This window comes from Sorghum bicolor, chromosome 5 (assembly GCF_000003195.3).
Source record: "Sorghum bicolor cultivar BTx623 chromosome 5, Sorghum_bicolor_NCBIv3, whole genome shotgun sequence".
Taxonomy (NCBI): Eukaryota; Viridiplantae; Streptophyta; class Magnoliopsida; order Poales; family Poaceae; genus Sorghum; species Sorghum bicolor.
Genome location: NC_012874.2, coordinates 55,261,350 through 55,282,581, shown reverse-complemented (window position 1 = coordinate 55,282,581; position 21,232 = coordinate 55,261,350). Strand labels below are relative to the sequence as shown.

Here is a 21,232-nt window from a genome sequence, read left to right as displayed (position 1 = left end):
GAAGGCACATGGTGGAGGGACACAACCTGGTCATTCACCTGCGATCTCATGTAGAAAGCATCGACGCCATTGTGTTTGGTGAGTTCATGCTTGACGGGGTCCCGAGCAATACTAAGTGCACCAGTGCTATCAGAGGAGAGAGGAGTGGGTGCAGTGACGATCACACCAAGGTCCTCAAGAAGCCATCGTAGCCAAGTCACTTCTGTAGTCACAGTCGCCATAGCACGTAACTCAGCCTCAGCACTGGAGTGGGAAACCGCAGTCTGCTTCTTGGTTTTCTAGGCAATCAAGGAGGGGCCTAGGAAAACACAAAATGCAGAAAGAGACTGACGGTCCGTGGGATCACTCGCCCAGGTCGCATCAGAGTATGCCTGAAGCTGAAGAGAACTAGAGCAAGAAAAGAAAAGGCGCCGAGAGGTTGTTGCGCGAAGATGTCATAGAACATGAAGGAGGTGAGCATAGTGAAGTTGGGTAGGAGCTGAGACAAACTGACTCAAGATGTGGACAGAGTGAGTAATGTCAGGACGGGTGACCCCAAGATAAACAAGGCTCCCAACAAGCTCACGATAGCGAGTGGGATCAGCAAGTGGTGCACCATCAGTGGGTTTTAAGTGAACACCAAGTTCCATAGGAGTATCAACAGTGTGATGATCAGTGAGAGCAGCACATGAAATGAGTTCCTGAGTGTACTTTTCCTAAGAGAGGAAGATACCACCAGGGGTGGAGGTGTCCTCAAGACCAAGGAAATAACGAAGAGGACCAGACATCAAAATTTTTTCATTGAGACGCTGCTTCACAAAAGCAATATACTGAGAATCATCACCCGTCACAATCATGTCATCAACATAGAGAAGAAGGAGTGTGCGACCATGAGGAGAAATGTGAACAAATAGAGCAAGGTCATGGTCACTAGGCTTGAAGCCAGCATTGATGACAACAGAGGAAAAACACTCAAACCAACCTCGAGGAGCTTGCTTGAGGCCATAGAGGGAACGACGCAGCCGACAAACAAGGCCATCAGGAACAGAATAGCTGGGGGTGGCTGCATATAGACTTCCTCTCGGAGCTCACCATTTAGAAAGGCATTATTGACATCCAATTGAGAAATCGACCACTGACGAACAGCTGCAACAGCTAGAAGAGTCTGAATAGTAGTCATATGAGCAACAGGAGCAAAGGTCTCCTCATAGTCAATACCATACTCCTGTTGGAAACCTCGTGCCACAAGACGAGCCTTGTAGTGCTCAAGAGAGCCATCAGAGCGAGTCTTAACCTTGTACACCCACTTGCATGTGATGCGAGTGACATCAGGAGGTAAAGGAACAAGATCCCAAGTACCGTTACGCTCTAGGGCAGTAATCTCCTTAGCCATGGCATGCTGCCATTCCTGATGAGTTGCAGCCTCCCGATAGGTGGTGGGCTCAGCCAAAACAGCAGCAGTGAAACCCAAACGATCATGTGGTCGAAGGGTGCTGCGATCACGAAGAGCGTAGCGAGGAGGAGACTCAGGAAGAGGTCCAAGGACAGATGGAGAAGAGTCAAGTGGTGGCACTGGTCGCAAACGATGAGAGTAGTAGTGAGTGATCTCACGAGATGGACCCACGAAGGATGGGGCTAGAGAGGGAGGAGATGGTGAAGGCGACGGAGGTGGAGAAGGTGAGGAAGGCGACGGAGGTGGAGGAGGTGGAGGAGGTGAAGAAGGATGAGAAGATGGCAAAGAGGATGGAGATGGCAACAGTAGATACCACTCAGGTAAAGTAAGGAATGAGAGGTCCTTAGCGGCACTTGAAGGACCAGAGGAAGGACGAGGATAAAATGTCCGAGACTCATCGAAGGTGACATCCTGAGAAATTCTCATCCGACGAGCAACGGGGTCATAGCAGCAATAACCCTTGTGTTCCGTACTGTACCCAAGAAAAATGCACTCAACTGATTGAGCAGTGACTTTGGTGCGCTCACGAGGTGGAAGAAGGACATAGCAAACACACTCAAAGCAACGAGGATGGCTATAGGAAGGTGGGGTGCCAAAAAGACGCTCATATGGTGTGCAACCCTAGAAAACAGTAGAGGGTTGGCGGTTGATAAGAAAAACAGCCGTAGAAACAGCCTCAACCCAAAAATGTGGAGCAAGCGCAGAAGAAATCAAGAGAGCACGAGCAGTCTCAAGAATATGACGATGCTTGCGCTGGGCAACACCATTTTGAGCATGAGCGCCAGGACATGAAAATTGGGCAAGAGTACCCTGCTCAGCAAGATAGGAGCGATGAGCAGTAGAAATATACTCACCAGCAGAGTCCGCATGAAAAACATGAATAAAAGAGTTATACTGAGTGCGGATCATGGTGGCAAATTGCTAGTAAATAGAAAGAAATTGACCACGAGAGGACATCAAATAAAGCCAGGTAAATCTCGAATAGTCATCAACGAATATAACATAATATGATTGGCCCCCTTTTGAAACAAAAGGGGCAGGACCCCATACATCAGAGTGAACAAGATCAAAAGGTCTCTAAGACTTGGACTCACTAGAAGGATAAGGGAGTTGCAACTATTTGCCAAGTTTACAACCCATACAATGAAGAGCAGTATCACCAGACACAGGACCTAAGACACCACTACCAATAAGAGTGGACAGCCGCGAGCCAGAAAGGTGACCAAGACGACGATGCCACTGTGCAAAAGTAGAAGACGATGTGGCAGACGCGGAGGCTGGTGAACTGGGTGATGAAAGAGTCAAAACAGGTGACGGAAGACGCAACCAATCAAGCTCCCATAGGCGTTGTGAGTCCTGATGCCTAGGCCCAGTTCCCACCAAATGGCCCGTACGGAGGTCCTGAACACAACAAGAATCAGACTCAAGGATTATGTAGCAGCCATGATTAGTGATTTGACCCGCAGACAACAATTGCATAGTAGGTTTTGGAACATGCGAAACAGTAGGAACTTCAAAAGAAGATGTGGAAAGAACACCTCTCCCAGCGACAGGAAGGGAAGTACCATCTGCGGTGCGAACAGAAATAGGAGGATCGAGGGAAACCACAGAGGACAAGTGTGTAGAATGGGCTGTCATATGAAAAGATGCACCAGAATCAAGGAACCATGGGGATGATGTACTGGTGGAGGAGGAGCGAAACTAGAAGCCTGAGCGGTAGTCCTAGAAGCAGAAGCAGACTGAGCGGTAGTCCCAGAAGCAGATGCCTGAGCTGCCGTAGTAAGGCGACGAAACATATCAAGAACCTCCTGTTCCACGGCAGACACAGAACGAGTGCGCTGGGAGGGGCCCTGTGAGGAGTGTCGGCCACGACGCCCCGACCAGTCACGCTGCTTCTTGCGACAATCTTTTTCCTCATGACCATAGAGCTTGCAGTAGCCACACTGAATACCAGATGGTGCCCCCGCCACCACAGGAGAGAGCTGAGATGGAGGCGAGGAGGCCTGTGGAGGTGTGGCTGCCACGACGGAGGGCTGTGCTGGAACACGACTGACAGTCCCAGCTCGAAGACGTGTCTCCTCGGCTCGCAGCTCAGGCATCGCCTCTGAAAGCGATGGGCGTGGACGACGAGTCAAAAGCTGTGCCCGAACAGTCTCAAACTCAGGGCGAAGGCGAGAGAGAAACTCGTGAAGGCGTAGGGTGTCTCTCTGCTCCCGGTGGCGGTCACAACACCGACAAGTTCCACCACCACAGAACTCTGCACCCAAGTTGTCCAAGCGATGCCAAACATCTGTCATCTAACGGTGGAAGTCCTCAACTATAGAGTCAAGCTGACGAAGTGACTGAGCCTCCTCAACAACAGTAAGGTACATAGCCTCATTACGGATCTCATAATTGCGACGAAGGTGATCCCACATGAGGTGTGAAGTAGCGAGACCTCTGAGGGACCGAGCAAGATCAATCTCCATGCTTGCAAGTAATATGACCTTGGCAGATTTTTCCTCACGCAGCCAAGTCTCATAGAGACCAAGATCAGACTGATAGCTCTCCATCTGAGCCTCAAAGGCATAAAGCAGTCTTGGCCTCATCATCAGCATTGGGCGGATATGTGAGCGCTGCGGGAAGAATAAGACATGGAGGACAGACCCGATCTCCCGTAAGGTAGCCCCACAGTAGCTGTCCATCCATGTGCACCTCCATATGAAAGACAAAGCCACCCCAATTTGTGCCGTTGAAAATAACCGGACACTTTGGGACGGCAACAGCACTAGGGCGCCCAGAAGATGCCATGGAAGCCTCTGTTTCTTTCTCTTCTTCTTCTTATTCTTCTCTTTTTTTGGAAACAGAGGAAGAGGGAGCCGGACAGAGGGAGCCGGCCCTAAGGAAGGAATCGGGCAGGCAGAGGAAGTTCACGAGAGGGAGCCGGCCTGCACTCGTGCGAGCGAAATGAGGTGACCACCCGACACGAGCGGCGAGGTAGCCGAGACGCTCGCGAACCACCGCCGAGGCGCCGCCGTGGGAAGGCCAGGGCCGCGGAGTGCGAGCTGCGCAAGCGAGATGAGGAGAGGCCAAGGAGGGAGGCGCGCGCGCGCGGATGTCGGCCGGCGCGAGGGGACGCGAGCCGCGCGAGCGGGCGGCGGCCGGCGCGAGAGGACACGCGCGAGCAGGCGGCCGGCGCGAGGTCACGCGAAGGCGCGCTGGCGGCGCGGTGTACGGACGCGGGATTGGTCTGAAGGTGAGAAAACCTAGCTCTTTGATACCATGTTAGAGAATGACCAACCAGATTGTATTGAGGCCCGAAGGGGCAATTGTATACAGTGTACATATGCAAGAAGGTCCTCCAAGTGGAGAGAAAACACAGAAACACATACACATCCTATACATCTAACATGATGCACTAATTCACTTGGGTACAAACCTCCCCTAGCTAATTAACCACGCGCATGCATGCTGGAAGCATCACATGCTTACAAGCATGCATGATAAACGAATTTAATATCGGCCCCGCTATCTGTCTATATGTAGGCTACAACAATGATATATTTTTGTACGACAAATTTTGAATACTCAAATGGGATGTTTTTGGATAGAGTGGGTTGCTACGTTGCAGGTAAAATAGACATGGATGTAACAATATAGTAGCACTAGCACATTCCAAGGTTGAGTTCTGATAGTAATATTACCTTGACGGCCCCTTCTGTTTCTTCTAACATACATATCAGAAAGCTTTGTTTTGAAATTACCCAACATTACTCGAGCCTGGCCGTTCACCATCTTGACAAAAATGTTTTTGGGTTCCAGCATCATAGGGAACAATGGAATCGGAGGACTGTTGCTCACGCTGGATGTAGCCCCTCCCTCGTACCTGCTATTGACATATTGAATTGCGTCGAAGATGGCTCTGAAAATCAAATTGTGTGTTAAATTCCATCAGAGAGTATAGTAGTGAAAGAGTAAGAAGAACTTTTAATGCAATTAATGGTAGCTATTTACATACATACCTAAACACACTGAACCCTAGAGCCGTAAAGCCATGTAGAAATCCCCCTTCTACGCAAAACAACTGTTCCTTGGCAAGGCAATTAAGTGCAGTGTCAACAGACGTGACAGCAATGTATGCTTTCCTGGCGTCGCTCGGGTCTGTCCAAACACCGATTGGGTTCAGTATGTTTGGGTGATCACACTGTATCAGCGTGTTGTGCATATTGTAAGCATCTTGTAGTGTCTTGTTCAAAGCAACGTAGCGTCTCCTCTGACACACAGCTCGCTGCAACGGTGTCTCTGGAATCCTGTTGCTCTCAACGATCAACGTGCAGCCTTGTTCAGTTATCATGATCTACAAAAGGAAATCAAACAACATTTGATGAAGTATGCTTGTGTATAGATTATTGATGTATATGTTCGCTGATAATGCTCAACTTACTGCAGGATTGTCCTGGTCACCAGCCATCGGATGCCTGCAATGTACACATCACAAGATAATTAAAAAATATACAGGCTATGGGTATCATGCTAACATTTCAGAAGTATATTTCAACAAGAAACAACAATCACTCTGTGGAACAGAAGAATGTGTATATACTGCCTCATGTAAGGTTTTTTTTATTTTTCTTCTAAAGCAATGAATGGTGAATAACTGGTGAAATGCACTAATTTCTCTCAAAAGCCTTCAGACTGGCATAGAAGTCACGAAAACAAATGATAAGTAGTTGATGGGAGTTTCCTTGTCTCAACAGAATTTCAAGAGAATCATATCTCTGTATTGAGTTGTATATATATTAAACAAAGGCAAAAACTTAATCAATAGTGAAAGCACATTGTTCACTATGCATTCATTCCGTTTTCTTCTCAGAGAAACAATAGAGTTTGGGCTTCAAATCTATTCAATTTGTATGTAGACATACATCCTTCTGCGTCTCCAGTAATATTTAGTGTTTTATATAAAATTTGAAGTCATTTTTCTTATCAATGATTGTTGCTGACATAATTAGTTGCGTTCACATTCCATTACCCAATAGTCAAATGTCACTCAACTTTATTTATGTGAAGCACAAAAGTAGATCAAGAACAATATAATAAGACGGAAATGATAACAAATGCAAGAGATCAGAAGAGGCTACAAGCTGCCACTCTCGTTTGATCTTCCGTAACTAAAGAATAGATTCCTGCTCTATTTATCTCTGAGGAAATCAACATGGGCCCCTAGAAAGTTGAGTAGGTGTTCATTTTAGCTTGCAAAAATGATAATAGCGTTAATTTTTTTTGAATGAATTTATATGTTGATCGAGAAGTGAGAAACATAAAGACTGCTGTACATTCTGTATATGTTAAAAGAACAAGGTTAAACAAGTGCATTTCTCTTTTCCTTTGTTGTTTCTAGTAGAACATTTTGTGTTTGTCCATCAAATCTAGAGACTGATTGGCTCATGGTGGCTTATTAAGTGAAAACCCATGTGGGAGGATCAACCATAGAATGCAAATTGAATAGGTTACCAATTGTTATTCAAAAATTGATAAGTTGAGTCCAGGGAGAAGGAAAAAGAAATGGCCAGTTATTTGGAGCGAAGAAATCAACTGACCCTGAACCTGAGGCTTCGGCAGCTATCTCCTTCCCTTTCCTGCTCGGACGACGGCCTGCCATGGCCGCCTGAGCTTTGTTGCTCGGATCACTACAGCAGAGTGTTTGAGGAGAGTGTCACGTTGAGTTTCCCAAGCGATGGTTGGTTAATAGTGAGAATGTGAGATGGGCAAAAAGGTGCTCCTGCGACCATTATACTTATATATATATGTGGCACGCCGCACGCTACAATGTACTTTTTCCTTTGGATTTGGAAAGCCATGCAAAATACATGTTTACTTAACGCATCAGTTTTGCATGAGGTAAGCTCTCTTTTTATTTGGAGTGGACGAGTGAAGCCTTTTCTAGAGAACTGTTTTTAAGCTAGCATGCAAGCATAAGCCTCGTTGGGTGCACTCACCGTATACTATACGAATTAGGTTTTTGAAACACAGCCCAAATATTTTCGGGAATTTGATTTCCAGCCGCTACAATAAATATTTTTGAAAAAAATCATAAAAATTATAAAACCATGCCAAAATTTGGAAAACCAATTGCCATGCCCTAGCTAGGGGGCCACCCCACGGTCGTGGGCTCATGGCAGCGCAGGCTGCAAGTTACTCAATTTGTCGTGGGCATTCAAACGATTCTACTTCTAGGCTCGTACGTGCGAGATCTTCCATGTCACAACTACGCCACCACTATTGGAAATAGAGATTCCCTGATGACGGTGATTTAGATGCAAAGTTCATATGGGATGTTTTAGTTTAATTAGTAACAAGTAGTAATTTAGATGCATATTTAATTAGTTACTTATATTATGTAACGCAATGGCATTATGTGCAAATTTGATGCAAATTAGGTTAATTACTTCCTTTTTTTACTTTTGTACAGTACGTTGGATGACACAAAATTGATTGGGTGTACTGTACTTATATATATGTGAAGGTTGAGCTAGGAAAAAGGGCGACACATGTCCTCATGGTCCATGGGTTGTTAGTTAGGTTGACCAAATGCTCACCAACAAGCTGTCAATGTCCCCACCACCGGGTGTCCATCTACCCAACCAATCCAAAGCTCATCTGCCCAGACACCATCTCTTAACTGAAGCCTACAAACAAAGCTACTATACATCCATGCATGCATGATCAGAGCTACTGGCTTCAACATTTTCCCAACCAACTGAATCGCCCAGCTAGCTAGCAGCATCAGTTCATCCACATGTCGCCCTGTTAATATAACTTCGAGTACGTACCCAGCAGCATATCATATCGTCGCACCGCGTCTTGCGTACGTGCTAGTAGGAAGCTCGAATAGCTAGCTAGCTAGCTAGCTTGGTGACCATGGTGGCCACGGCTTGTAATGGCGGGGGGCTCTTGTGCTACAAGGTCCTTTCGGTGAGCATGATGCTAATACTGCTGCTCCGATCGGGGCTCGTGGAGCCGGCGGCGGCCGCGTGCTCCGTGGACGCCATCTACAGCTTCGGCGACTCCATCGCGGACACGGGCAACCTCCTGCGCGAGGGCCCCGTTGGCTTCTTCGCCTCCATCGGCAGCTACCCGTACGGCCAGACCCTCCGGAAACCCACCGGCCGCTGCTCTGACGGCCTCCTCATCATCGACTACTTTGGTACGTACGCACCTTCGTTCTCCTCATCGGTCACCGGTGAAAACTCCTCTAGCTACTACTTCACCGGAAATGGCGGTGATCGATCACTCATCATTGCCGGTGGTGCTGCTGTGGTTGTGATGAGTAAACGCATGCAGCGATGGCGCTGAACCTGTCGCTGGTGAGCCCGTACCTGGACAAGGGGGCCGACTTCGCCAGCGGCGTCAACTTCGCGGTGGCCGGCGCCACGGCGCTCGACCGGTCCGTCTTGCTGCTGAGCGGTGTCATGGCTCCGCCGGCGAGCGTGCCGCTCAGCTCCCAGCTCGACTGGTTCAAGTCGCACCTCAACGCCACCTGCCCCTCGCAAGAAGGTACAGCTATAGCTACGGTTTGGAAATTCTTCTGCTGAACTAATTAAATGGAGTTGCCATATGATATGGAAAAGATCAGACCTCACAAGCCTATGCCCTGTATATAGCAAATAATGTATGTGCAAATTTTTAACCTGATGAATGAATAGATTGCACGAAGAAGCTGGCCGGAGCGCTGTTCTTGGTCGGCGAGATTGGAGGGAACGACTACAACTACGGCTTCTTACAGGGCACGAGGTCGATCCAGGCCATGAAGGCCTACGTGCCACAGGTCATAAACGCCATAATGGACGTCGCCAAGGTGCGTGAGTACAATAATCAACTCTCTTGTTACTTGGGAATCCGGACACATTATCTAATCCTGTGCGAACTCATTCTATTTCGTATGAAAGTTCTTGGGCCTTGTTTAGTTTCCAAATAATTTTGCAAAATTTTTCAGATTTCCCGTCATATCGAATCTTTAGACGCATGCATGCAGTATTAAATATAGACGAAAATAAAAACTAATTACACAGTTTGGTTGGAATTGACGAGACAAATCTTTTGAGTCTAGTGAGTCCATGATTGGATAATATTTATCAAATACAAACGAAAGTGCTACAGTGTTGATTTCCCAAAATTTTTTGGAACTAAACAAGGCTTGATTAGTCATAGCTACAGAAATTTTTGGCCAATACTTCCAGTACCTGATTTTTCAGCCATTTAAAGTTTAAGGTCTGGTCCATATTAGAGCTAACTTTATCCTAAAAAAATCAGTTGTTACGGAAGGTTCTAGCAACTTGTTTTTTATTACTATACTTTTTTACTAGAAAAAAGTAAATTTGTTGCGACTAAATAAGGTGTAAGCAAAAATTCATGTTAAAACACTTGAATTCTCCTTACCATATATACTCACCGCATTGTGTAGACTATAGAACACAAATTTTAAAATAATTTTTGAGATCGATGTGAAATTCATGTGTTTTGGAGTCCCTTTAAAAATTTTGTGTGCTTTCTAAAGGCTTCCAGCACATCAATTTACTGCTTAATTATATTGAGATTTGTGGTTTATAACGATGCATGTCTTTGTGTGGTGAGATTTGTGAAACTGGAGGCATGATGTTTTTTTTCCCTTTTTTTTACTACAGCTATAGTTTACAGTGAAACTGCAGCCTGCAGGTGCTTTACACATGAGTTACATTTACATTGTAGGTGCATTTTTTTAGTAAAAATTGTGTAACCAAATTAGGGTTCTAGAAACCTCCCATGACATTTGCCTTTTTTGTTATAAAAATCTATTAGACTCTTAGAAACCCTTTGGAAAGCAGGATATCTAAAAACACAGGAATAGCAAAAAACATAGGATTAGAGTTGCATACTAGTTGCAATCCTGCACGAATTGAAAATGCAGAAAAATTTATAAAGGAGCATTTAAATACAACATAGGAGAAACACAGAAATTATAATTAAGAGAGGAAGACACAAAAAAAAGTTAACAATAGATTATATCTCATGTTAGATTTTTTCCAAAATTCCTACGGACTGATGCATTCCATACCTAATTGTGTAGGATTTCAGATTGATCAATGCTTTGTTCCAAAGAACCACCTGGGAAAGTTTTTTATAGGTTTACAATCCTACAAAATTCCTTCATGAATCCAATGTTTGATTTTAAGTGGGCCTTTTATTAGTGTTTGACGTCTAGGTAACTGCTGGAGCTTTGTTTACCAGATTTTCTTTTCTAGTTGTTAGCACGCACGTACGGAGTAGGTCGGTAGGTGACGGGTTAGTGGGAAGTTAAGCGAAATTTCTTGTTTCAAATCCAGCATGGGTGTCTCCCAGTCCCAGACAAATACACCAAAGTTTGTTGAGCGGACTCACCGTCTCAAGAATAACGGCTACCACTGCACCTGACCGACGACCTGCATACATGCATGCTGTGTCGATGACAATTGCAACGAATTAATATCGTTCATTAACAAACACTAGTAAAAAAAAAGCTCTATTTCGACGGTAGATTTTTTTTACAGGCGGTTTTAATTAGAAAACGTCTGTGACAAGAAATCGACGGACCCAACTCAAAAACCGTTAGTGAACTGAGTTAAAACCTGCAGGAGGTTTATAAAACTTTGTAGTTGACAATTTTTCAATTTAAATACATTCAAACCTGCAGGAGGTGATTGAGCTTGGAGCGACGCAGATCATCATCCCGGGGAACTTCCCGATCGGGTGCTCCCCGAGCTACCTCTCCCTCTTCTCCGTGTCCGGCTCCGGCGACGACCTCGACAATCGGGGCTGCCTCAAGAGCTACAACGCCTTCGCCCAGCACCACAACGAGCAGCTCCAGGCGGCCATTGACGGCCTGAGGAAGGCCAACACCGACGTCACCATTGTGTACGCCGACTACTACGGCGCCTTCATGCACCTGCTCGACCATGCTTCGCTCCTAGGTACGTTTACACCTTATATAAATTGCTCAGCAAAATGAACCATATGCATCTTCTGGAACTCAAATATATATAGTTCGGATTCATGGATGATCGATGGCATGCATTTCAGGGTTTGACCAGGGCGCGCTTCTCCACGCGTGCTGCGGGGCGGGAGGCGCGTACAACTTCAACATGAACATGATGTGCGGCGCGCCGGGCACGAGCACGTGCGCGGACCCGGCGCGCCGCGTGAGCTGGGATGGCATCCACCTCACGCAGCAGGCGTACAGGGCCATCGCGCTGTCCCTCCTCATGGAGGGGTTCGCACAACCGGCTGATGCCGTGCAAGAGATCTGGAGCTGCTAACATCAGCTGATGATATGGCCTGTACCTGCTATAGATGTGTGTGAATATTTTTCTCAGAGAATCTAGCATTTAGACTAGAATTTAGTGTGCGAGCTGCGGCACTGTGTAAGCGCATCTATATGCTTGTACTATTCATGAAAACGTGACCTTTGTTCATGCACCACGTTTTCATTGTTTTGAATCGATACAGTCCGTACCATTTTTACATGTACAACAAAAGTTAATTAAATAAAAAAACAGTAAACATGATGGCAAAAATCATCCTCCGATGCCCGATGACGAGAAAGAATGGTGCTCTACCGGGCACTAAAGAGTGCTCATGGCTCTCCAGATGCCTGGGCAACTTTTGTTTGGCAGAACAAGGCTCCTGTGCACGTCAAGTTTTTCGCGTGGCTGCTGTCACAGAACAGAATCCAGTGTAAAACGGCACTGAGAAAGAAAGGGATAGTAGACAACACAATCTGTGAGATTTGTCAGGCTCCAGAAGAAACAGCGGCGCATATCATCTTGGGATGCCCAAATGCCAAACAGTTCTGGAATGTAATGCATTCAGACTTCAGAAGATTGGCCCATTCAAGCGATCATGCAAGTTCAGCCGACAAACAACATTCCAAGAAAATTCTTCAGCACTTTCTTGCTTCTGTGTTGTTGGCACATCTGGAATAGGAGAAACAACACGGTCTTTAGATCAGACCTCACGAACATCGCTGCTACCCTGGCTGCAAAAATGAAGGTCAATTGTGGGGTGTAGGCCTGTGGCGTGACAAAAGAGATATCGTCACAGCATGGTGCTCAGCATTTTCTGCCGCAATGTAATTTTTTAAGTAAATTTATGCTCTCAAACTGAAATATTTGTAAAGCAGCACCTGACGAGCATGAGCGGACGGCACAACGTAGAGCCAGCACCTGGTGTGTTCGATCAAGCAGCACCGAAAGGATTTCTTTCGTGTGCCCACAGCCAGTGTGAGGCCAGATCGCTCTAGTGCTGCTACTGGCGCCGCTGTTCTCCCCACCTAGCAAACAACACTGTCATCCATGGCGCTGACATGGTCGTGCTCTCCGCAATGTGAGGCACGTTGGGTCGTATGGATTAGGACAATTTTAACCCAGAAACTATAAGGTACTTTCTATACAAGCTACTCCGTAAATTACATACACTACATATAGAAACTATATTAGTAGTACTTCTTGACTTCTGCTTTGCCCGAGCAGCTAGTCTAACTTCATGGGAACTGGTGTACTTGGGTCTAAAATCTTCACCGCAAGACCAAAACTGATCAAAAGACATTTTGGTCTAAAATGTACTCCAAAAACATGCACAATCAAACTCCAAATAAATTTTGCAAAATTATTCAAAGCAATGATGATGAACTGTTTTTTTTTAATTTTCCTTGCAGAATACACAAAACTCATCAAATCCACACTTTTTTTAACAAGATTATCTTGGTGAGAATAACCTTTTGATCTTTCTTTGTTTCGGAAGCTTTAGTTTCGGTCTTTTATTTAGTTCTAGCTCCGTTCTGTTGTACCTTGTTTTACTCCTTTTTTAATCAGTAAATTTTCTGTGGGGCTTTTTGCCCCTCCAGTTTCTTCAAAAAAAGAATGACATTTTGCAATTCAAGACACATAAATATCTTAATTTTGATAGAACTTCAGCCTTCCAGATTTGTCTCTAAGAGAAGCTAATTAAGCTCAGCACTACAAAGGTGCTTATGCACAAATTTAACAGAGAAATACCATTTCCATTTAGCTTTGTCTCCAACATTAGTCCACATTGTTAGCAATAGGCGCCCTAATGGGCTGTATGGGCCGGTGCGGTTAAGCACCGTAGGGATTAAGATAGATTGATAAGGCAAGGATCACCGTTGATTGGGTGTTTCTATAAACCCTTAGGATCCTTGCCTATATAATGTACCCATGTACCCCCTTGATCAATTATCTAATCCCGAGGCTAATTGTTCTCATGGTATCACGCCTAGGTTAGGTCAGCTTCCGCTGCATCACGTGCGCCGGCCCCTCGCCGCGCCGTATCCTGCGCGCCGGCCTCTCGCCGTGCAGCGCCTCTTCCCCTCGCCGCGCGCCCTGCCCTGCTGTGCTTCGCACCCCTGCCATGTCGCCCTCCCCTCCCAACGACGGGCAGGACCACACTGGCTCCTCCGATTCCGTCCAAGACGACGAGATCGCCCAGAGAACCGCCCAGGAGCAGGCCAACGCTGCCGCCGTCGTCGCCCAGCAACTGGAGCGCGAACGCGCCGCGACCCGCGATGCTGCCTTGGCCCGCGCACTCGCGGCGGAACAGGAGGCCGCGGCCGCGGCCTAGGAGCGCGACGCCGCCGCCAAATGCGCCTCCGACGCCCTTGCGCGCGCAGCCCTGGAGCGGGCGGCAGCTGCTGCCGCTGTGGCTCCTTCATCGTCCGGGACTCCACCCGGTGGTGCCGCTGCACCACACGACAGCGCCCCACCTAATCTCCGTGCCGCCATGCTTCATCATGAAGTCGTGGCCCTGCTTCAACTTCACTCCCAGGCTGTCGCCGTCAGCAACATCCGGAACCACATCACCACCGTCCTCGACGTCGACTCCGGTAACTTCAATCACTGGTGTGATCAGTTCCTCCTCATCCTCGGCAAATTCACCCTCCAGGATCACGTCCGCGACGAACCTCCAGTCCCGATCTCTCTGGATTTGGCCCGGATGGACTGCGTCGTCAAATCCTGGATCATCGCCACCCTCACGGGCGATCTGGGTGAGATCATCCGCGCCTAGGGCTCCACAGCCCGGCACGCCTGGCTCGCGGTCGAGTCACAGTTCCTCGGCAATCGGGAGGCTCGCTCCATTTAGCTGGAGACGAAGTTTTGCAACTTCGTGCAAGGGGACCTCTCCATCACCGACTACAGCCGCAAATTGAAGAAGATGGCTGATGATCTCACGGCCCTCGGCGAGGTCATCACCGACCGCACCCTCGTCCTCAACCTCATCCGCGGTCTCAACGAGCGCTTCGCCCACGTCGGCACTCTCCTTCGCCGCGCCAAGCCCTTCCCCACGTTCCTGGAAGCTCGTGAAGACCTCATTCTTGAGGAACTCACCATGACGGATCGTAAGGAAACTCCAGCAGCTGCCCTCGCCGCCTCCACTACTCCCGCCGCGACGCCTCCACCTTCTGCAGGTTACGGCGGGGGTTCTAAGGCCCCCAACAACCGCCGCAGCAAGCGCGGTGGCGGCAACAAGGGGCAAGGCAACAGCAGCGCTTCAGGACAGGGCTCCCGGCCGCCTGCCGGCGGCGCACAGCAGCAGCACGTTGCTGTCCAGCAACCTGGAGGAGGGCGCCCTTGGCCCAGCTTCTTCAACCCCTGGTCCGGCTCCATCCAAATGTGGCCGGGGGGTCCTCGTCCGCCCCAGGCACCCATCCCGGTGCCTCCTCACCTCCAGGCGCAGCACCAGGCACAGCAGCACGCCCTGCTCGCTCAGCAGCAGTAGCAGCAGGCACTTGTTGCTCCCCAGCAGCATGCTGCACCGTGGGTCGCTCCGGGGTTTTACAACCCCATGACCGGCCTGCCCTCCTGGGACTCGACGGATCTCGCTGCCTCCTTCAGCACGACCTCGCTGACGCCTCCTTCATCCAACGAGTGGTACTTCGACTCAGGTGCTACTTCACATATGACATCTCTTTCACATGTTCTTCTCCCACGGTACCCTACTCCTTCATCTATTATTGTCGGTAATGCTCTCTTATTCGTGTCACTGCCACTGGTTCCACAGAGTTAGCCTCAAATTTACGTCTTAATAATGTCCTTGTGTCGCCACAAATTATTAAGAATCTAATCTCTGTTCGCCAGTTTACTCTCGACAATAATTGCACTGTTGAGTTTGACCCCGCTGGTTGTTCTGTGAAGGTTCTTTCGTCTCGGAGAGAGATCGTCAGGTGTAATAGCTCCGAGCCCTTGTACCAGCTTCGCCTTCCACCAGCACTCTCCTTTGCTGCTCAGGGCTCCTCTCCACTATGGCATTGGCGTCTTGGGCATCCTGGTCATGAGACCTTGTCAAAGCTTGCGTCTACGTCTAGTGTTTCTTCTCCTATTTAGGATTGTTCAGATTTATGTCATGCTTGTCAGCTAGGGTGTCATGTTCGTTTGCCCTTTCATGTGTCCACATCTCGTGCGTCTAGCAAGTTTGATCTCATTCATTGTGATTTATGGACCTCTCCAGTTGTTAGCATCTCTGGTTATAAATACTATTTGGTCATTCTTGATGATTGCACCCATTATTTGTGGACTTTTCCTTTACGACTTAAATCTGACACTTTCAGCATGCTCGCTCAATTCATCGTGCATGTCTCCACTCAGTTTGGCGCTCGCGTCAAAGCTGTTCAGTGCGACAACGGGAAAGAGTTTGACAACTCCAGCACCCGCCATTTTCTTCTCTCCCAGGGCATTCAACTCCGCATGTCCTGCCCCTACAACTCATCCTAGAATGGTAAAGCTGAACGCATTATTTGCTCTATCAATAATGTTGTTCGCTCCCTGCTATTTCAGGCGTCCATGCCTCCCTGGTACTGGGTGGAGGCCCTCTCCACGGCGACTGTTCTCCTCAACATATTGCCCACCAAAACTCTAGAGTTCTCCACGCCTCATCTTGCCTTATTTGGTAAGCCTGCCACATATGATCATCTGCGAGTTTTTGGTTGCAAATGTTACCCCAATATATCTGCCACCGCCATTCACAAGCTTGCTCCAAGGTCTGTCCTGTGTGTCTTCCTAGGCTATTCCGCACATCATAAAGGGTACCGCTGCCTTGACCTCTCCTCCAACAGAGTCATCATCTCTCAGCACGTCATCTTCGATGAAACGGCCTTTCCCTTTGTTGAGCGCTATGGTTCTAGTACTCCAGCAGACCTCGAGTTTCTTATAGATACTACTGATGTCGTGCCTGCACCTATTGGACCGTCGCACAAGTCTTTGCCTGCAGGAAATTTGCCCAGCACCTCCGACGCCGTCGCTTGCGCCCCTGCCGGTCCCTGTGAGGCTGTGCCTGGGGCGCCCTCTGAGGATGCTGATGCTGAGGACACCCTGATGCCTGCGCTCTACGTTCCTCCTGCGCTGCGGGCGTCAGGACCACCTCCACCGACTTCCGCGCCCCGCGCGGCCCTAGAGCTCACACCGACCGCGCCACGCGCGGCCACCAGGAGCCCTTCCGTGCCATGCACGGCCCTGGAGCTACCTGACGCCCTGTGTTATGGATCAGCTTCCCCTTCGTCGCCCGTAGGCCCTTCAGCACCCCTCCAGGCACCGCGCGGGCCACCACCAGGATTCCCTCCTCTTCGGCCGGCTCGCTACTTCACGCACATCTACGAGCGACGACCACGTGAGCCACTGACGGCTGCCCCGGCCATCTCTACTGCACCGGTCACCCCCGCCCCTGTTGCGGCAACTTCGCTGCCTCCTGCTGCACCGGTCGTCCCCACCCCTGCTGCAGCAGCCTCACTGCCCAAGGGTGCGGTTGCAGTCCCTCCGAGGACCAACCAGCACTCCATGGCCACTCGATCGAAGAGCGGCTACAGGATGCCCTCTATCTACCACGTTGTGCCTCTCTCTCTGGTGCCGAAGACCTTCCGTAGCGCTCTTGCTGATCCCAATTGGCGAGCCGCTATGGAGGATGAACACAATGCTCTTCTTCAGAATCACACCTGGGATCTTGTGCCTCGCCCTCCTTGGGCCAATGTTGTCACTGGGAAGTGGATCTTCAAGCACAAGCTTCAGTCTGATGGTTCCCTCGAGCGGTACAAGGCGCATTGGGTTCTCCGTGGTTTTACCCAACGGCCTGGTGTGGACTTTGATGAGACCTTCAGTCCTATGGTGAAGCCCGCTACTGTTCGCACGGTTCTCTCCTTGGCACTCACACGCCACTGGCCCATTCACCAGCTATGTGTTGACACCGTTTTTGGACACGTATCTTTGGATATACACCTGGAGTTAATGAGGTGTAGATCGGCAGGTGGGGCAATGGTGACTAGTCTACAAGGGAGTTGCCGATGAAGGTTAGTGTCGATGAGAAAACAACCGAATATGACCAAGTCCAGGAGTGGTGATGCGTTCGTGCCGATGACTAGTGCTGATGGTTGCCGATGGTTGTGACAGGCGGTCTGCCGATGCTTATGAAGAAAAGCGCAAGGGTTGCCGATTGGCTCGTGGCGGTATACCGATCGGTTGCGGTGGATAGTTTAATGATTTCCTTAGTTATTAGAATTCGTTTTGTATACGGATTCTGTTTAATTTGGGATTCAAGTTTTAGTCGTGTCTGGTTGTAGTTCTTTTGAACAGGGTATAAATATAGACCCCGTGGCAATGTAATGAGACATCTATTAATCAATCAAACACAAGTTTTTACACATATTCCAGCATCTACTTTTCGACGATTTCGTCATATTTTCCTTTTTACTACGAGTTCTTAGGAATTCGTCGAGTCAAACTCGAAGTATTCTCAAGTTCCGCATGAGCACCTCTTAGCCGTGACATCCAGGCGCATCGCTGTTGTCGGGACCAAAGTGTTTGAGTTACCACCTTTGTCGATTGTAAGGTCAAATCGGCAGGCACGCCTTAACGTTTGAATAAGGTATTAGCCCTTTGTGTTTGCAGATCAGCTTTTGCACCAACACATCTTTTGGCACGCCCAGTGGGACAGATATTCAAGATCAAGATCAAGATCAACATGTCAAACACCGATTTCGACTTGGAGAACGTCATCCCCGTGACGGAAGCCAATCTCAGAGATGAGCAAAAGCAAGCTATGGCGAAAGCTATGGAGGACTACAAGCAGCTATGCTTGAAATCCTTCAGTATCAACAGGAGCGGTGAGGTGATCTAGAAGGAAGCATTGCCGATGCCTCGGCAAATTACTTTTGAAGCCAATTTCGGAGTATAAAATCACTAATGCTCCGAAATTTTCCTTAGTAATGACGCCTTTCCGCAATTACTTCTCCCAATTTGGAAATCAGTCACCAAATCTGAACAACCTCAGCCCGATTCTCCTACAGGTTCCTCGAATTTCTCAACTTCTCGAACCAAACCTTCCCACAATGCGCTCATCGGCAATATTACCGTTAGAGAAGACTGCCGATGGACCAACCAGGCGATCTTACACAGTAAGATATCTTTGAAATCATGACCGCTTGCTGTCAAATCACCTGCGCAATCCCTTGATTATCATGTGAACAGTTACCATATCCACCTGAACACACTCGGATTTCACGAATGCGGCAAAGAGATAAGTCAGATTTGCCCCTGCCCTCCTTGTCCTATAAATACTTCCTTCTCCGGTACTCTTCTTCCATCCTGTCATTCTACAGCCTCATACCCACCTTTCTAGCGGTGGCACTGCTCAAGAACTGCAAGAACTCCGCTCGAGGATCTCCCTCGACAACCTTCCGAATCCTCGAGTTCTTTCTCTTTTTGAGAGAGAATGGCCATCAACTTCGTCGTTCCTGAGGTTAACTTAATCACCCCCTTTCTCCTTTATACTTTTATTGTACTCCTGTTCATCTACGAATCTATTTACTAAGTACTTTTTCTTCTTCTTCTTTTTTCTGTTCCTTTGATCTATAAACCCTTTAGGAACTAGCTGATAAAATCGTGATCCCTACCGATCAACCTCATTTTCAGTGTCTTGGCCCATTGGGAAATCCATATCCCACCGATCTGATAAATGTAGAGACAAATAGGATCCCATTTAGAGCCGAGAACTTTTCTTTAGACCTCTGGAAAGATACTTTTCGCTCCTGGCCCAGTTCTACCAAGGGTTGGAAAGATTGGTTCTTAAGAATCGGCAACTCAAATGAAGTCCGATGGGGTGAGCGAAAATTAGACCAATGCATTAGGTTATCCATTGCCGATATGGAAAGGAATGAATCCTTGTTGATAGCTGCTTCATATTTTTGGTCTGACACCCTCGATGCTTTTGTATTTGGTCATGATCCTGCATCTCCCACTTTAGCCAATGTGCTGATGCTCACTGGTTTGGACATATCATCTGCCGATGATAACCATCTTTATGACCGCAAACCCGAGCGCAAAGTAGAAACCCACAACATAGGCGGTTGGTCGGGATACATCCAGAAGTACCGAAAAACAGGGCCAGTCGGAGAGAGAGAACATGCTATTTTTCTGAACATGTGGTTAGATAAGTTTGTCTTCTGTGGCCGATCGGTTGGGCCGACCTCTGTCTATCTATCGGCAGCAGAAAGACTGGCCGATGGCAGCCGATTTCCTCTTGGCCGATATTTGCTTGGCTCTGTCTATCACCTTCTCCACCAAGTAGCTGAAAAACTCCTGCTAGGCCAACCCATCGGCAACTTAGGGGGACCTTGGTGGTTTATCAATATGTGGCTTAGTGTTCATATGCATAAGCGCCTTGGATTCGACCTTTTTGCTCAGCGCTTTCCAAGAGACATAGCCGAGGATTATGAACTGGATGAGGAAGAATCGGCAACTCCCCCCCTTGAACTACGGTGAGGCCGCCAGTCTTACATGGTACTGGTGGCAATGAAGACCAGGTCAGCCGATTCTTCCAGACACTCTATGAGGGTCTGACCAAAGACCAGCGGGCATGGATGCCTTATGAAGATACAGAGACCAGATTTCCTTTCACTTTCCACCCCTTCGATAATGCCCTCAACAAAGACCATGACCTAATGATGGCGATTATCACTCTGAGAGCTATACCGGTGAATTTCTTTAGCAGTGGGAAAACCTCCAAGCTTACTTATGAGTTCTATAACCCATCGGCACTGGCTCGTCAACTAGCCTTTGGACAGCTGCCGATTGCACTCTACTACGCTAATGTGGTGAAGTCAAGGGAGACCATAACCAGCGGTCTTGAGTGGATCAGAGTAGCTCAGCTTCCACCAAATGCCGATACGTCAGACATTGATCTATCATCCTGGATCCCAGCTCTCTTCATTACTCAGGCATACAAACAGTGGTCGGAGGAATGGAAAGAGCACATGTTCTGCAGATCGGCCCTCACATACCGCGGTATGATTGACCCCAAGTACAAAATCCCCGAGAATACTGTAAGTCTTCAACCGATGCTTCAATCCTTTTATTACTTTTATTCTTATCAGTAACTTACTTCCTCCCTTTTGAACAGGTCGACAACCCACCACCAACGGTTAGTAGGAGCGGCAGGCCGATTGAGCTCCTTCCATCACGCCCGATTTCCCTCATCGGCAACAACGCACCAACCCTGGCAGCTCTAATGCACCGAAACGTGCGTTTTAAGAAAATAACCACCAAACGAGCAAAGACATCTCCATCGGTCACCGCTGCCACCTTGGCACAAGCTTTCAAGGTAAATCTTTGATTTTTCAGTTCACGCCGATTCCATTCTATACTCACACAACCTTTTCAGGACACATCGGCTGCTATGGGAACCTCATCGGTAATTTTTACTGTTTCAACCAAAATTTCACCAATACTCTGTTACACTTGTACTCATAAA

At 48.1% G+C, this 21,232-nt stretch overlaps 1 protein-coding gene across 1 annotated transcript; it reads left to right on the top strand.

Moving 5' to 3' along the window:
• Positions 8,098-11,990, top strand: LOC8057621 (acetylajmalan esterase). The gene is made up of 5 exons (XM_002450764.2): positions 8,098-8,618; positions 8,756-8,968; positions 9,118-9,269; positions 11,121-11,397; positions 11,507-11,990. The coding sequence occupies exons 1-5, from the start codon at positions 8,333-8,335 to the stop codon at positions 11,740-11,742; spliced, it is 1,164 nt and encodes a 387-aa protein (XP_002450809.1). The 5' UTR covers positions 8,098-8,332; the 3' UTR covers positions 11,743-11,990.

Bases quoted from the DNA above. Each gene is read 5' to 3' on its own strand.
- LOC8057621 (XM_002450764.2), top strand. From the start codon at position 8,333: ATGGTGGCCACGGCTTGTAATGGCGGGGGGCTCTTGTGCTACAAGGTC. The intron at 8,619-8,755 runs GTACGTACGCAC...AAACGCATGCAG, and splicing joins CCTCATCATCGACTACTTTG to CGATGGCGCTGAACCTGTCG. The intron at 8,969-9,117 runs GTACAGCTATAG...ATGAATGAATAG, and splicing joins CACCTGCCCCTCGCAAGAAG to ATTGCACGAAGAAGCTGGCC.